The sequence below is a fragment of the Brachyistius frenatus genome, unplaced genomic scaffold (genome assembly GCF_029030835.1).
Source record: "Brachyistius frenatus isolate BFR_SWC_R1_liver_20210118 unplaced genomic scaffold, ASM2903083v1 Contig_243, whole genome shotgun sequence".
Classification (NCBI taxonomy): domain Eukaryota; kingdom Metazoa; phylum Chordata; class Actinopteri; family Embiotocidae; genus Brachyistius; species Brachyistius frenatus.
This window is the reverse complement of record NW_027210842.1, coordinates 149459-167618: the sequence shown is the minus strand read 5'-3', so window position 1 is coordinate 167618 and position 18160 is coordinate 149459. Positions and strand designations below refer to the sequence as shown.

The following is an 18160-nucleotide window of genomic DNA, read 5'->3' as shown; positions in this document are numbered from 1 at the left end:
CATCACATGTAGAACATCACCTGTAGAACATCACATGTAGAACATCAGCTGTAGTAGAACATCAGCTGTAGTAGAACATCACCTGTAGAACATCACATGTAGTAGAACATCACCTGTAGAACATCACATGTAGAACATCACATGTAGTAGAACATCACCTGTAGAACATCACATGTAGAACATCAGCTGTAGTAGAACATCACCTGTAGAACATCACATGTAGTAGAACATCACCTGTAGTAGAACATCACCTGTAGAACATCACATGTAGTAGAACATCACATGTAGTAGAACATCACCTGTAGAACATCACCTGTAGAACATCACCTGTAGAACATCACCTGTAGAACATCACATGTAGTAGAACATCACCTGTAGAACATCACCTGTAGAACATCACATGTAGTAGAACATCACCTGTAGAACATCACCTGTAGAACATCACATGTAGTAGAACATCACCTGTAGAACATCACATGTAGTAGAACATCACCTGTAGAACATCACATGTAGTAGAACATCACATGTAGAACAAAACGTATTTCCTAACTCTGCATGATGGTCTGTCTTCTCAGCCATGTTTTTCCACAAACTTTGAACACACGTCAAAGCTGACGACGACTTCCGCCTTCAAGTTTGTTTCGGCCCGAAGTCCCGTTTGATCACGTGAGATTTGGTGATTTTGACTGGATTGTATAAGTGTGGGTTCACGCGCCCGCGTTGCTACGGACCTGACGCCCCGCCTACAGGAAGGGAAAACAGTTACTTCCGGGTCAAGAACGTAAACGGGTATCCACGTGAATGATCAAAGTGTACAAAGTAAGTAAACCTCTCTTCACCTTTTATTTCACAACACAGTGAACGAACAACACGAGGAACATGAGGAACATGAGGAACATGAGGAACATGAGGAACATGAGGAACAATCAGCCTGTCAGCTGACTGATTGGTGGTTGAACGTGGAGCTGCTCTTAGCTAACTAGCTAGCGTGGCTGCATAACATGAGCGTGTTGTGAATGAATGAATAAACAACAAATAATAAACGTGTTGTTCTTGTTTACTTCCTGGTTGGTTCCACACGAACCTGCCGTTAACGGTCCCGGCAGAACATCTGGAGTTACAGCTGTTCACTTCATGTTTCAGACGGTTTCTGATCAGGACGATTTTTGTTTCAGAGAAACCTGCTGAGTTCTCATTGGACCGGTGGTACCGGACCGGTGGTCCAATGAGAACTCATTGGACCGGTGGTACCGGACCGGTGGTCCAATAAGATCTCATTGGACCGGTGGTACCGGACCGGTGGTCCAATGAGATCTCATTGGACCGGTGGTACCGGACCGGTGGTCCAATGAGATCTTATTAACATGTTCATCATTAACATGTTTTCTCTTTTCTGCTTGGTTCCTGCAGGCGAAGCGACTGGACCTGCAGAGACATTGATCAGCAGTCACAGTCCAAACAGCTGGTTAGTGTGTTACTCTGGTAGACACACACACACACACACACACACACAGACACACACAGACACACACACACACACACACACACACACACACACACACACACACACACACACACACACACACACACACACACACACACACACACACACACACACACACACACACAGACAGACAGTCAGTCTTTAACCTTCTTTATAACCGGTTCAAGGTCGAGGAGGTTTGTGTTGCAGTCACTGTTTCTCTCAGCAGACGAGCCGGAGGTCCGGTTCTGTGGAGAGGTCCGGTTCTGTGGAGAGGTCCGGTTCTGTGGAGAGGTCCGGTTCTGTGGAGTGGTCCGGTTCTGTGGAGAGGTCCGTAACTGGAGGCTTTCAGAGGGGAAGAAAGAAAAGAAGGAAGATCAGAAGATGAACGGAGCATCTCTGGAGGGCAGGAGTATAACAGAAGAGAAGAAGAAGAAGAAAGTTGTCACTGATTCTTTCAACTCAGATGTCAGCGATCAAAAAGATGAAGGAATCCACAAAAAGAAGAAGAAGCTGACTGACAATCAGACTCCAGCAGAACTACAGAGTTCAGTAAAGAAAGAGAAGAAAGGAAAGAATAAATCTGCACAAATTCAGGAGGAAGAAGAGCTGCAGGTTGGAGAGGACGACGTGTCAAAGAAAGGAAGGAAAGGAAAGAAACCAGTTTCAGTTGGAAGCTCAGAAGAGAAAGTTAAAGAGAAGAAACAGAAGAAAAAGGAAACTATGGAAGGAATCAGTGTTTCAAAAACCAGAAAGAAATCTGAAAACGGAGTGGAGTTAGAAACAGCTGACGGGGAGAACGAAGTCAAAGTGAACAAGAAAACAAAGAAAGAAGACAAAAAAGATCGAGGAGAAGAAACCGAGATCATCGGGAAGAAGAAAAAGAGCAAAGCAAGAGAGAGCGGAGGGACGGAGGAAGACAACATGGCCGCCAGGAAGAAGGACAAACCCACAAAGAGACGGACTGTGGACGGGAAGACGGAGAGGAGAAGGATAGCTGCTGTGGAGGTGGTGGAGGTAGAAGAGGTGGAGGTAGAAGAGGTGGAGCCAAAGAAGAAGAAAAGGACAAAAGCAGCGTCTGAGGAGGAAGAAACACTGTTCATCTATGAGGACGAGAGAAGAGAGAGAACAGCAGGAAAGAAGAGGAAACAGAAACGGAGCGACGTTGGAGCTGAAACTGCTGCTGCGAAGAAGAAGAAGGAGGTGAAGGAGGTGAAGGAGGTGAAGGAGGAACATGAAGACTCTCAGGTGAGAGAAGGTTTCTTTCGTCAGTGAAACTGCTGGATGAGTTTTAAATGAGCTGCAATCACGTTTCAGGAGTCTCAGGTTGACGTGATGTTCCTGTCGGAGAAGAGCGGAAACAAGGACGAGATCAGCATCAACCAGGTCTATAGCACTTATATATATATATATATATATCATTTAAATAATATATATAATGCTATATACCTTATATATAATATTATGTATGATTTATGATATATATCTGTCCATCTGTCGGTGGATTGTGTTGTTTCATAGGAGAGAAGACAGGCGCTCCAGATGGAGATCGACGAGGCCTCTCAGCCGGTAAAAGCAGCTCCTCCTGCGGTCGGTTTCTAATATTATAATATTTCATAGATCAGATTGTTGACTCTACCTGCAGCTCTGCACCTTGAAATATTTATGTATCATGCTTCCATGAAACTGGGATGGATTTAAATCAAAGGGTCAGAATTGAAGCAGTGGACACGGAGGTGTCGTGACTTTTAGACCCTGTTGTGGGTGATGTAAAAAAAAAAAAAAAAATCCCATAATGCAACTCAGCGACAGCTTTCATCAGATGTACCTCAATGAGGCCCTTTCATAACGCAGGCTTTCTGTTACAAACATGTAGTTCTGAATATAAGGACTTGATGACATCATCAGATATATAGATGTAGAGCTCCTCAGTCTTTATGTATATATATATAATATAGTATTTATATATATATATATACATGTTATATGTACTGAGTGTTTGTCCCGGTGGTGTTCCTCAGGGTTTGGGCCAGTGGAGCACGGCCCGGTTCACCAGCTCTGAGCAGCAGCAGAAGTTCCTCCGGTTGATGGGCGGCTTCAAGAGTTTCCAGCCAGCGGCGGCGAGCACTGCCGGAGCGAACATGGCTCTGGGGAAGGACGCACAGCAGCAGCTGCAGCAAGGGCTTCTGGGAGAGTTTGAGCGAGCTCACTCTCGCAGGATGGACTTCAGTAACAGAGGAGCCGGTCTCGGCTTCGCTGCACCGTCCAATAAGAAGTTCTCCATCGACATCAATGCAAGTCGGTCAGTTCGCTTGGACGACTGATCGGCACCGTTTGAGGATTCATCTTAGAAAACTATTCAAGTGTAAATTATTCGTAGTCAATGAAACTAACTGTATATAGTGAACATTAAACATCCAGCTTATAGCTGGAGGAACTGTTTGAGTTTTTCTTTGTTCCAGACTGAGAACTTTTGGCCCCGTTAATTATTATTGTTATAAACACAAAGAAAACTACATTGTTGGTTTGACAGTCATTTTATTTCTTTTTTTTCTGCAGTGAAGTTGAAGAAAAAGTCAAAGTACACTTCAAAGAAAACAGAAGCAGTACTTCTTGTTTGTTTGCTCGTACTCAGACTATCATAGTTGTTGTACTTCAGTACTCTGGCTGGAACTGTTGTAAATCTGATTCAACATGAGGCTCCTCATCACATTAACCTTCCTCTCAACCATCTCTACGAGAACCTGGACAGGAGTAAAGACAGACGGCATGAAAACGTCTTTCAGCTTCAATTTGTTTTGTCAACAAATAACCAAACCGGTTAGCTGCATACGTGACATCATAAAACCGTGCAGCGCTTCCTCTGCAGCTGTCGGGATACACAACACTTATTTTAGTCTTTTCATGAGTCTCGGTCGTGTTTCTACCAACTGCTTCGTCCTTTAATCAACCTGATCAGCTGCCGACTTCTTCCTGACAAAGATTCACATTATAACTGAGTGGATGTTTGAAGCTTTGTGAACTGATACAGTTCTAATCAGGCAGCTTGGAGCAGCTGCTGGCAGGTCGATTTCACTTTGGAGGAATAAAAAAACATTTTGTGGCGTTTCTTCTGTTTTAACAATCCAGCACAATGAACGGATGACAACATGCAGAGGGATATCTCAAAGGAAAAAAAGAAACCACTTAAAAATATGAGACCAGAAGTATCTGATGATCCGCCTCGCTGTGTCCCTCAGAACCGGGACCAGAACCGGGACCCGAGCTGGAGGCTGCCGGCAGCAGCTGCAGGTGGGACAGAGGTTCATGCTTGGAGAAACTCCGGCTGCACTCGCGCCACTTTACGGAACTCTTTGGTGTGTGTTAGAGGACACTGCATCTCACACCAGCTGATCGGAACCATCTGGGCACCTGGGTCACGTGATTAAAGGAAACGTGTATATCAATGAATCCAGAAGAACAAACAGTTCATATTCAACCCAACAGCCCTGAGAGACTCTGAGGCCGGAGACAGACCTGCTCTGACATAACGGTGCGTTCAAGAGCAGCTGGGAAGTGATCGTTCTGACCTGTTGGACTGAAAATACATCATCATATGTTTATGAGCTCTGAGAAGCAGGTTTGATGTCTCCACGTGGAGAAAAGAAGGTTTCCACTTCCTCCACAAATAGTCAGATGTGGTGAACTTGGTCTCCCTAAAACTTGACTTCCATGATGGAGGGTTGAAGAGTCCTCAAACACATCTGAGACCAGAAACTCAATCAGGATAGAACATATTAAAGCTGGCTAATAAAATCTCTCATTTTTTTATTTCACCACTGCCACCATAAATAGTAAAATATTAAGTGTCCTCCTGCTGCATAATAACCACAGGTTACATCAGAGTGGAGCTCTGATGGTATGTTGGCATCTAAATGTTGAAGTATGACTCAATAAAACTCTTCTCAACACATTGTGTTCAAACTGGAAACCATCAATCTGAACACCAACATTCAAACAGTATTTGGACCGATCAATAATCAATAATTGTGTACCTGCTTCACTGTGGGCCACCACCACGCCCAGCTCGTTCTCCGCCGTCGTCAGCAGGTAGTTGGACTGAACGTCTCCGAGAGAAATCTGACATCACAGGTCAAAGAGGAAACAACACATCACACCGAATATAACAACCATGTCATTATTACTCATTACCCCCCCCCCCCCCCCAAGGCTCCAGGCAGGTGAAGGATACAACTTTTGCCAAGACGATGTCGCCGGGTCTGAAGCTTTTATACGTTTCCACCTGGAACAGCGAACAAAAGCACATCGTCTGAATTTAACAGATGAACAGAGAGAAGCGATAAACGGTCGGCGTGAACGAAACCAACACACCTTGTCCTTCTCTGTCGCACGCACGTCTTCTTTTCTGCAGAGACAGGAGATTATTAACACAATAATCTGACCATATGTTTTATTTATGGATTATATTCTGGTACCTGATGGTGCCTCTGAAGCGGTCCTTCAGCGGCGTGGAGCCCACGTACAGGATGTGGACTTTGGCGAACCGAGGATTGATGCTCGTCACCTGTCGCATTAAAAACAACAAGACAAAGACACTTTACACAAAAATCACATCTGAGAGTAAACGATGTTCAGATCAATAAATCACAACGTAAACGATGTTCAGATCAATAAATCACCGTAAACAATATTCAGATCAATAAATCACCGTAAACAATGTTCAGATCAATAAATCAAAACGTAAACGATGTTCAGATCAATAAATCACCGTAAACAATGTTCAGATCAATAAATCAAAACGTAAACGATGTTCAGATCAATAAATCACCGTAAACGATGTTCAGATCAATAAATCACAACGTAAACAATATTCAGATCAATAAATCAAAACGTAAACGATGTTCAGATCAATAAATCACAATGTAAACAATGTTCAGATCAATAAATCAAAACGTAAACAATGTTCAGATCAATAAATCACCGTAAACGATGTTCAGATCAATAAATGACAACGTAAACGATGTTCAGATCAATAAATTAAAACGTAAACAATGTTCAGATCAATAAATCACAACGTAAACAATGTTCAGATCAATAAATCACAACGTAAACGATGTTCAGATCAATAAATTAAAACGTAAACAATGTTCAGATCAATAAATCAAAACGTAAACGATGTTCAGATCAATAAATTAAAATGTAAACAATGTTCAGATCAATAAATCAAAACGTAAACAATGTTCAGATCAATAAATCACAACGTAAACGATGTTCAGATCAATAAATTAAAACGTAAACAATGTTCAGATCAATAAATCAAAACGTAAACGATGTTCAGATCAATAAATTAAAACGTAAACAATGTTCAGATCAATAAATCAAAACGTAAACAATGTTCAGATCAATAAATGACCGTAAACAATGTTCAGATCAATAAATTAAAACGTAAACAATGTTCAGATCAATAAATCAAAACGTAAACAATGTTCAGATCAATAAATGACCGTAAACAATGTTCAGATCAATAAATCAAAACGTAAACGATGTTCAGATCAATAAATCACCGTAAACGATGTTCAGATCAATAAATCACAACGTAAACAATGTTCAGATCAATAAATCAAAACGTAAACGATGTTCAGATCAATAAATCACAACGTAAACAATGTTCAGATCAATAAATCAAAACATAAACAATGTTCAGATCAATAAATTAAAACGTAAACAATGTTCAGATCAATAAATCACAACGTAAACGATGTTCAGATCAATAAATCACAACGTAAACAATGTTCAGATCAATAAATCACAACGTAAACGATGTTCAGATCAATAAATTAAAACGTAAACAATGTTCAGATCAATAAATCACCGTAAACAATGTTCAGATCAATAAATCAAAACGTAAACGATGTTCAGATCAATAAATCACAACGTAAACGATGTTCAGATCAATAAATCACCGTAAACAATGTTCAGATCAATAAATCAAAACGTAAACAATGTTCAGATCAATAAATCAAAACGTAAACAATGTTCAGAGTCCATCTCACCTTACAGGTGACTATCGCTCCGACATCTGGCAGCAGCTGTGTTTCTGTTTCCCTCACCACCGAGATCACCGGCAACTAGAAACACACACACACACACACACACACACACACACACACACACACACACACACACACACACACACACACTGTTTACCTTTACTCAACAAACATATTTCTGTTCAGTCTTGTTCACAAACGTTGCGCAATAACTTTCATCTGATTCACCACCACCTCCCCGCCACCACACCCCTCACCTCCCCCTTTCCCTCCCCACACCACCACACCCCCCCACCTCCCCTCAACACAACCCTCACCTCCTCTCCTCACCACCCCCCACCTCCCCCTTTCCCTCCCCACACCACCATGCCCCCCCCAACACAACCCTCACCACCACCCCCCCCACTTCCCCTCAACACAACCCTCACCTCCTCTCCCCACCACCACACCCCCCCTCTGAACACACCCCTCACCTCCCCTTTCCCTCCCCACACCACCATGCCCCCTCAACACAACCCTCACCTCCTCTCCCCACCACCACACCTCCCCTCAACACAACCCTCACCTCCTCTCCCCACCACCACCCCCCCCCTGAACACAACCCTCACCCCCTTCCCTCCCCTCACCACCACACCCCCCACCTCCCCTCAACACAACCCTCACCTCCTCTCCCCACCACCACACCCCCCTGAACACAACCCTCACCCCCTTCCCTCCCCTCACCACCACACCCCCCACCTCCCCTCAACACAACCCTCACCTCCTCTCCCCACCACCACCCCCCCCCTGAACACAACCCTCACCCCCCTTCCCTCCCCTCACCACCACACCCCCCACCTCCCCTCAACACAACCCTCACCTCCTCTCCCCACCACCACACCCCCCCCCCCCACAACCCTCACCCCCCCCCCCTCCCCTCACCACCACACCCCCCCCCCCTCCCCTCAACACAACCCTCACCTCCTCTCCCCACCACCACCCCCCTGAACACAACCCTCACCCCCTTCCCTCCCCTCACCACCACACCCCCCACCTCCCACCAACACACCCCTCACCTCCTCTCCCTCGTTCTTCCTGAGCACGTAGCCTGCCAGTGAGGAGAAGATGTATCCGTGCCTCATGTACACACCTGTTCCAGGTATACAGTCTTCTCTACTGCATAGTTTGTCACCTGAGAACCAACAGGAGGAGACAGGTAGGTAGAAGAAACAGGAAGTGGAGTACTGAGTGTTCACATTTCACAATAAAACCATGCTTTTGGAGAAAAAACACCTCGAGCTTCACTTTAGACCGATTTAGTGTTCAGACTTGCAGAAGAACAGGTAGAAATAAAAGAAACAGAACTGAGCTCATAGATCTTCTAAATCTGCCCGACAGCTCTGACGTGACTTTTCACATCAATATCAACATGATGTTAAATGCTGATTGTTCAGAAGGACTTATTATTTATTGTGTTTTCTAGCAACTTAAACATCATCATATGCAGCATAACAGAAAAGATGAAACCTGATATTCATGTTGTCTTCCACGATGCAGCAGCTCATCTGTTCACGTCTCGGTTGATTTTACTCTTTAAACTTCTCACCAGGTTTCAATACGTTCAAATGATCCAAAAACAAAGAATTTAGTTTGTTCTTTCTTCCTCTGCCAGTAATCATCACATTATTCTTCTTTTACTGGATATAAAGTAGTTTAAAGTAGCTCCAACATGCTGTTTACACTGATGTCCTGTACTAGTAGTCCACTGACGTCACATGTAGGAATACAACTAGTACTTCTACTTTCATACTTCAATAACTACTTGCTGCTAATGATGAACTTTAACTGGAAGACTTGCAGGACTTTTACTGGACTTCCAACCGTGTCGTTAGTTTTATTAAATAAAGAATCGGAGGACTTATTCTACTGCTGTCAACGCATAATCCCAGTGAGTCCTACAGGTGTGTCCAACACGAGCAGAAGAATGTGGTGTCCTGCCCGAGGCCATGGGCAAGGCAGCAGAGACCTGCCGTAGACCTGCCACCACCGGGGCACGGTGGTCCTCCCCCACCGGGACATCCCAAACCTCAACACGGCGTCTCTGAACGGAGAAGTTCACGGAATAAAATACAGGAATTAAAACGCTGAACGTGCTGGAAGCTGAAGCGGCTGCACGCGGCAGCCTGGAGGAACGAGGCGGTTCTACACGCGCGACCAGCCGCGGAACCTCCGACCGCTGGGAGGTTCGCTCGGAGGTTCGCTCGGAGGTTCGCTGGGAGGTTCGCTCGGAGGTTCGCTGGGAGGTTCGCTCGGAGGTTCGCTCGGAGGTTCGCTGGGAGGTTCGCTCGGAGGTTCGCTCGGAGGTTCGCTCGGACTTCTTTCTGAGGAAGAGTTAGGGAAGATTAGCGGGACTCACCTGGAACACACAGCTTCATGGGCGACATGTTTTCGAGAAGAGCAGCTCGTCAGCCGATTGGCTGTGACGAAGGGCTCGAGTCGATTCTGATTGGCCGGTATCGCCATGAGCGGAAGAAAATGAAGGTTGGATCAATCCGCCATGTTGGTTGAGGCAGTGTGGCCCATGAGAGCATTACGTAATTTACTGTACATGTATGTACAGGTCATTACTATTACTCATAATAATCAGAACAATTTATTCTGTTTATTTAAGCAATTACCTCCCTGAAATGTAACATTACGACTCAATCCATTAATTATTTTAGTACATTTATTAAAAATACCTTGATTGGAGCGGGCTGTCAGACATTTTGACAATTATAATGGAGTTTGCCAGCTTGATACCAGTTATTAACAAAACAACAGTTTTTATGTTAGTACACTAGGACATGACATTTCTTTGTTATTTTCTTATTTGGTCTCTTTTTTTCAAAGATTATGTATTTTAAGATTTGACGCTTTTCATAATTCTCTAGTTTGTGTGAATGTGATTCCGTGTATAAATGACATTATCATCCTGAAGTGTAAGTAGGAATACATTTATATTAAATCTATCTTGTTCTTCTCACTACATCCTTGAGCATGGTTGAATATCCAAGACATAAATCCTCTTTCATTTTCTAGCATCACTGAGGAATAAAAGGATATTGATTTATCGCCACTCAAGTCATTCTTCATTTAATGTTCTCTGGTGTAAACAATGACATTCCTACACTATTTGTAATCAATAGTTTCTTTACAGTGATCTTTAAAATATAAAAATAATATTTATTTACTATTATTATTGAGAAGAAAAGAGTTGTTCTGGACGCTGATAAAAAGATTTCATCACATTATAGCTCACAACATTTATTCTTTTTCACATAATGACAAAGCAAACAAAATACAGAACAATCAGCTGCCCTTCAAACACCAGCCGGTGTTTCATCATCGGTTAGCTGTTCCCTCTGAGGTCACCGACATGGATCGTTAATATGGATTCATTCATGCTGTCTACGTTTGCTCCATCGAACCTTATTACAGCTGAGAGTCGACTAATGAAATGCATGTTTCCGTGTCACAAAGTAAAGAAAATCAAACTGAACAGACTGTCTGTGTGCGTGCATGTGTGTGTGCGTGTGAAAGTTGGGCATTCATAAAATAAAGTGCACATTGTGTGTCTGTATGTGCGCCAGTCGTAAATGACCTTTTCTTAGTGACCAGCACACGACTGGTCTCGTCTCTGAACCCGGAGGGAGGACAGAGCTTCTACTTCTTGGCTTTTCCCTGAGCAGCCACGGCCTCCATGGCCTTCCTCACCGTCTCCTCGTCTCCCAGGAACTGCATCGGTCCGACGGGCTTCAGGTTCTTGTCCAGCTCGTAGACGATGGGGACGCCGGTGGGCAGGTTCAGCTCCATGATGGCTTCCTCCGACATTCCTGGGAAACAGAGACAAACATCCATCAGACTGATGCTCGCTGGATATGAAAACATGCTGCATCACATTCACCACCGACATGGAAACGCACGCTTGAATTTGTCCATTTTACAGGTTTCACATGAAATACAAAGGAAACTAAAGAAATATTTTCTGGATAGAAGTGAAATATGAAAGGAAATGATTGGCATCCTGGGAAATAATGCACAAAGGAACTGAATTCATGTTGAGTGTTGTGTCATCTTTTACAGCCTTTAATTGCCCTGCTAATTATAATTTTTTAATGAAATTGCATCAGATTCCTGAGCTGAGTGTGGACTAACGGTTAGACTGAAGAAACAGAAGCAGACCGGTTGTAAACACGTGAAGCAACATGGACGCCTCTGTAGAATCAGTAAAATCCTGTTTCACTGATGAGTACAAGCTGCAGTAACGTCTGCAGGACAGAGAGACAAACTCTCAGTCCCTGAAAGGAAAAGACTCTGATGTGCTTCAACATTTATAGCATCAGACAATAAGAATGTTTAACTAGATTCCTCGATTTATTGCTGAGTAATATTTAGATGATAAAGAAGAAAAGAAAACTTTCACATATCTAACAGCAGAAACCACCTGTGGCACCGGGTTGCATCTCATCCGTCTCTTACCCTCCAGATGCTTGACAATGCCTCGGAGACTGTTGCCGTGGGCAGCAATCAGCACCCTCTTCCCGTCCTTGATCTGCGGCACAATCTCCTCGTTCCAGAAGGGAAGTGCTCTGGCGATTGTGTCCTTCAGGCTCTCACAGCTGGGCAGCTGGTCCTCCGTCAGGTCGGCGTAGCGCCGGTCCTACAACAGCAAGGGGTCAGTGTCCTCGTCTGAGTTCAGCTGTGATGTAATAATGTTAGAAAGAGTCGATGTGTCACCCTGCTTATCGTCTGGTAGAAGTCATGCTCCTCGTCCATGGGGGGGGGAGGGGTGTCGAAGGAGCGCCTCCAGATCTTGACCTGAGCGTCTCCGTGTTTGGCTGCTGTTTCTGCCTTGTTCAGCCCGGTCAGGCCGCCGTAGTGCCGCTCGTTGAGGCGCCAGGTCCGGTGGACGGGCAGCCACATCTGGTCGATGCTGTCCAGAACAAACCAGAGCGTACGGACGGCCCGCTTCAGGACAGACGTGTAGCAAAGATCAAACTCATAGCCGGCATCTGAGGAGAGGCAGAGAAAATCATCTAGTTTCACCAAAACAATGATGAGGAGGTTATTACGCAACGCTAACTCTCATCCAGCACACGCGTGTGTGTGTGTGTGTGTGTGTGAGAGAGGGAAGTGTGTGTGTGTGTGTGTGTGTGTGTGTGTGTGTGTGTGTGTGTGTGTGTGTGTGTGTGTGTGTGTGTGTGTGTGTGTGTGTGTGTGTGTCACAGTCCAGCATGGTGAACCGAAGAATTCAGCAAACAACAGTAATCTACCGTAAACATATAAATGCATCTTTGGGCTCTTTTCTTCCTTTGATCCGTTTAATATGCAGCCGACCGTTAAACATGAACAATGATGAAGTAAAAATCCATCTTGATACAGATTCATGGAGAATATGTATTTGCGTCGTGTCATATTTTGTCTCTTCAATGCTGCCTTCGTACCAGTTAAAGCATCAAACACGTGTTCCACATAACTCGTTTCTTCTTGCTTATATCAAAGCACAGTTTGTAAAAAAAATTATAATATTTGGTCCTTAAAAGCACAAATAAGACTAATGTTTCAGGTAAAACCCTAAAATCTGCAAACAGAATATAAATGGATGCTTTTATTAATCTGCTGATTCTGAATGAGTGACTTAGTTTGTGAGCTTTCACTGTTTTTATGGGAGAACATCTGGTCCCAGTAAAATGGATATTTCTGGATATATCTGGATGTTTCTGGATATATCTGGATATGTCTGGATATATATGGATATGTCTATATATATGGATATGTCTGGATATATATGAATATGTCTGGATATATATGGATATGTCTGGATATATATGGATATGTCTGGATATATAAGGATATGTCTATATATATATATATGATATGTCTGGATATATATGGATATGTCTATATATATATGAATATGTCTGGATATATATGAATATGTCTGGATATATATGGATATGTATGGATATATATGGATATGTCTATATATATGGATATGTCTATATATATATGAATATGTCTGGATATATATGTCTGGATATATATGGATATGTCTATATATATGTCTATATATATGGATATTCGGGCGGCACGGTGGTGCAGTGGTTAGCATTGTCGCCTCACAGCAAAAAGGTTCCGGGTTCGAATCCGGTCCTGGGCCTTTCTGTGTGAGTTTGCATGTTCTCCCTGTGCTTGCGTGGGTTCTCTCCGGGTTCTCCGGCTTCCTCCCATCACCCAAAAACATGCACCTCAGGTCAGGTTACCTGGCGCCGTGCTAGTGGCAGCCTGTTGCAGCAGCTCCCCCCTGAGAGCCCCCCTGCTGTAGTGAAGACATTTCCCCTCGGGGATTAATAGAGTACTATAAAATAAAAATTAAAAATAAAAATAAAATAAAAATATGTCTGGATATGTCTGGATATATATGACATGTCTATATATATATATATATATATATATATGGATATGTCTGGATATTTATGAATATGTCTGGATATATATGACATGTCTATATATATATATATGATATGTCTGGATATATATGGATATGTCTATATATATATATATGGATATGTCTCGATATATATGATATGTCTATAAATATATGGATATGTCTGGATATATATGAATATGTCTGGATATTTATGAATATGTCTGGATATTTATGACATGTCTATATATATATATATATGGATATGTCTCGATATATATGATATACCTATAAATATATGGATATGTCTGGATATATATGAATATGTATATCCATATATCCATGTATATCCAAGGGAGGCTGTGGCTCAGACGGTAGAATGATTTGAACACTAATCGGAAGGTTGGTGGTTCGATCCCCAGTTCCTCCTGTCCACATGCCTCAGCGTCCTTGAGCAAGACACTGAACCCTAAGTTGCCCCCGATGGTGAACCATCAGTGTGTGAATGTTCTCCTGATGGCAGCACCCTGCATGGTGATCTGTCTCATTAGTGTGTGAATGGGTGAATGGAAAAACATGTTAAAGCACTTTGAGACCAAAAGGTGATAAAACTATACAAGTACAGACCATATGTCTGGATATATATGAATATTCCTGGATATATGATATGTCTATATATATATATATATATATATATGATATGTCTGGATATATATGAATATAGACCGGTGCAGTGGTTAGCATTGTCGCCTCACAGCAAAAAGGTTCCGGGTTTGAATCCGGTCCTGGGCCTTTCTGTGTGAGTTTGCATGTTCTCCCTGTGCTTGCGTGGGTTCTCTAGGTGCTCCGGCTTCCTCCCATCACCCAAAAACATGCACCTCAGGTTAACTGGTGGTTCTAGAAATTGCCCTTAGGTGTGAATGGTCTTTGTGTCCGTCAGTCTCCCTGTGGCCCAGGGAGGGAGGCTGTAGCTCAGTCGGTCGACTGGGTTGCACATTAATCAGAAGGTTGCTGGCTCAGCCCCCAGCTCCTCCTGTCCACATGCCCAAGTGTCCTTGAGCAAGACACTGAACTCTAAAAATTGCTCCTGATGGTGAACCATCAGTATGTTGTAAGTCGCTTTGGATAAAAGCATCAGCTAAATGTAATGTAATATATCTGGACATATCACTTTATAAAGTTCACACTAAATATTTGACTTTGACTCAGTAAAGTAAAAAAAAAAAAAATTATGTTGAACTATAATCATTAAAAATAAATCTTTTTTTCAGCTCTTTCAGTGAGAATAAAACCCATTGAACAGAATTGATGTCCTTTTCTTACTAACTGGATGTGTGAAGCCGTTTGCAGCATTTCTATATGGTGCCAGTCCAAACATCCCGCCGTGGTTCCGGTGCTGCGGACTGGTGTCGCAGTGGGCCGACGACCTGTTCACCGTCCGGCTCAATGACATAATCACCGGCTTCAGCGGCTTAATCCAATGTCAACTAGAAAGCCCGACTAGGCCCGCGGACATGATCCGGTACCGTACCTTTCAGTGCCTGGCCTCCTCTCTTTGCCTCCTGCTCCCCGGTCTCACTCAGGTCCGCGTCGAACCAGCCGCAGAAGCGGTTCTCCTGGTTCCAGCAGCTCTCTCCATGGCGGATCAGCACCAGCTTGTATGCAGCCATCCTCACACCGACGTCCTCTGAGAAGGATTTCCGAAAACTTCGAGGTACGTGACTCCTAAAAGATGGCAGCAACGCTCTCAGGCTGGTTCTGACCCAAAAGACGGCCACGGAGAAACCGGAGCGGTACCGCTGGTAGTGTGGAGGGATGGCGGGTCTGAGGTTCGGACGGTTGGCTATAGCTCGTCTGGATGAACCTGACAGCTCTCACGATCCGACTTCACTTCCGCTCGTCCTGCAGCTTTCGACCAATCAAAGGGCGAGCTGCGTGCAGCGGCGGAGAGAGGAGGGAGGAGGGGGAGGAAGGAGGAAGGCGGAGGGAGGAGGGGGAGGAAGGAGGAGGGCGGAGGGAGGAGGGAGGAGGATGCGCACAGCGGCACGTGCACACAGCCCGCAGCGCTTCCTGCTGGTGCATCATAGGAAAGACCAAATATAAAGAATGAACAGTCATCATTATGAATCAATATGAATCATTGTGAATCAATAGGAATCAATAGGAATAAATATGAATCATTGTGAATCAATATGAATCAATAGGAATCATTATGAATCATTATGAATCAATATGAATCATTGTGAATCATTAGGAATCAATAGGAATAAATATGAATCATTGTGAATCAATATGAATCAATAGGAATCATTATGAATCATTATGAATCAATATGAATCATTATGAACCAATATGAATCATTATGAATAAATATGAATAATTATGAATAATTATGAATCATTATGAATCATTGTGAATCAATATGAATCAATAGGAATCATTATGAATCATTATGAATCAATATGAATCATTGTGAATCATAGGACTCAATATGAATCATTATGAATAAATATGAATAATTATGAATAATTATGAATCATTATGAATCGATATGAATCATTGTGAATCAATATGAATCATTATGAATCAATATGAATCTTTATGAATCATTGTGAATCAATATGAATAATTATGAATCATTATGAATAAATATGAATAATTATGAATCATTATGAATAATTATGAATCATTATGAATAAATATGAATCATTATGAGTCATTATGAATCAATATGAATCATTATGAATCAATATGAATCTTTATGAATCATTGTGAATCAATATGAATCAATATGAATAATTGTGAATCAATATGAATCTTTATGAATCATTGTGAATCAATATGAATAATTATGAGTCATTATGAATCAATATGAATCATTATGAATCGACATGAATCAATATGAATCATTATGAACCATTATGAATCATTGTGAATCAATATGAATCATTATGAACAATATGAATCATTATGAATAAATATGAATAATTATGAATAATTATGAATCATTATGAATCTATATGAATCATTGTGAATCAATATGAATCATTATGAATCAATATGAATCTTTATGAATCATTGTGAATCAATAGGAATAATTATGAATCATTATGAATCATTACGACTCATTATGAATCAATACGAATCATTATGAATCATTATGAATCAATATGAATCATTATGAATCTATATGAATCATTGTGAATCAATATGAATAATTATGAATCGACATGAATCAATATGAATCATTATGAATCAATATGAATCAATATGAATCATTATGAATCAATATGAATCATTATGAATCAATATGAATCAATATGAATCATTATGAATCAATATGAATCATTATGAATCTATATGAATCATTGTGAATCAATACGAATCATTATGAATCATTATGAATCAATATGAATCAATATGAATCATTGTGAATCAATATGAATCATTATGAATCAATATGAATCATTGTGAATCTATATGAATCATTGTGAATCAATACGAATCATTATGAATCATTATGAATCAATATGAATCATTATGAATCTATATGAATCATTGTGAATCAATATGAATAATTATGAATCGACATGAATCAATATGAATATTATGAATCAATATGAATCATTATGAATCATTGTGAATCAATATGAATCAATATGAATCATTGTGAATCAATATGAATCATTATGAATCAATATGAATCAATATGAATCATTGTGAATCAATATGAATCAATATGAATCATTATGAATCAATATGAATCATTATGAATCAATACGAATCATTATGAATCATTATGAATCAATATGAATCATTATGAACAATATGAATCATTATGAATCATTATGAATCAATATGAATCTTTATGAATCATTGTGAATCAATATGAATCATTATGAATCAATATGAATCATTATGAATCAATATGGATAATTATGAATCATTATGAATCATTATGAATCATTATGAATCATTATGAATCAATATGAATCTTTATGAATCATTGTGAATCAATATGAATCATTATGAATCAATATGAATCATTATGAATCGATATCAATCAATATGAATCATTATGAATCATTATGAATCAATATGAATCATTATGAATCAATATGAATCAATATGAATCATTATGAATCAATAGTCAAACAAAACAGTCGAACATCGAATATC

General features: G+C 41.3%; 3 protein-coding genes across 3 annotated transcripts; 1 reads left to right on the top strand and 2 right to left on the bottom strand.

The window, feature by feature from the left end:
* The first annotated feature begins 1225 nt into the window (after positions 1-1225).
* Positions 1226-3953, top strand: knop1 (lysine-rich nucleolar protein 1). The gene is given in 8 exon segments (XM_069720551.1): positions 1226-1258; positions 1313-1329; positions 1411-1465; positions 1710-1803; positions 1806-2731; positions 2801-2869; positions 3005-3073; positions 3505-3953. Coding segments are annotated over 8 exon segments (1566 nt in total). The 3' UTR covers positions 3808-3953.
* Positions 3954-4007: 54 nt separating this feature from the next.
* exosc1 (exosome component 1) lies at positions 4008-9992 on the bottom strand. The gene is made up of 8 exons (XM_069720563.1): positions 9929-9992; positions 8589-8704; positions 7537-7611; positions 5959-6047; positions 5855-5888; positions 5715-5765; positions 5518-5602; positions 4008-4894 (listed from the first exon to the last, which is right to left on the bottom strand). The coding sequence occupies exons 1-8, from the start codon at positions 9954-9956 to the stop codon at positions 4788-4790; spliced, it is 585 nt and encodes a 194-aa protein (XP_069576664.1). The 5' UTR covers positions 9957-9992; the 3' UTR covers positions 4008-4787.
* Positions 9993-10802: 810 nt separating this feature from the next.
* On the bottom strand, positions 10803-15853 carry pgam1b (phosphoglycerate mutase 1b). Its single transcript, XM_069720564.1, has 4 exons — positions 15513-15853; positions 12292-12566; positions 12034-12214; positions 10803-11387 (listed from the first exon to the last, which is right to left on the bottom strand). The coding sequence occupies exons 1-4, from the start codon at positions 15649-15651 to the stop codon at positions 11218-11220; spliced, it is 765 nt and encodes a 254-aa protein (XP_069576665.1). The 5' UTR covers positions 15652-15853; the 3' UTR covers positions 10803-11217.
* Between the last annotated feature and the right edge of the window lie 2307 nt (positions 15854-18160).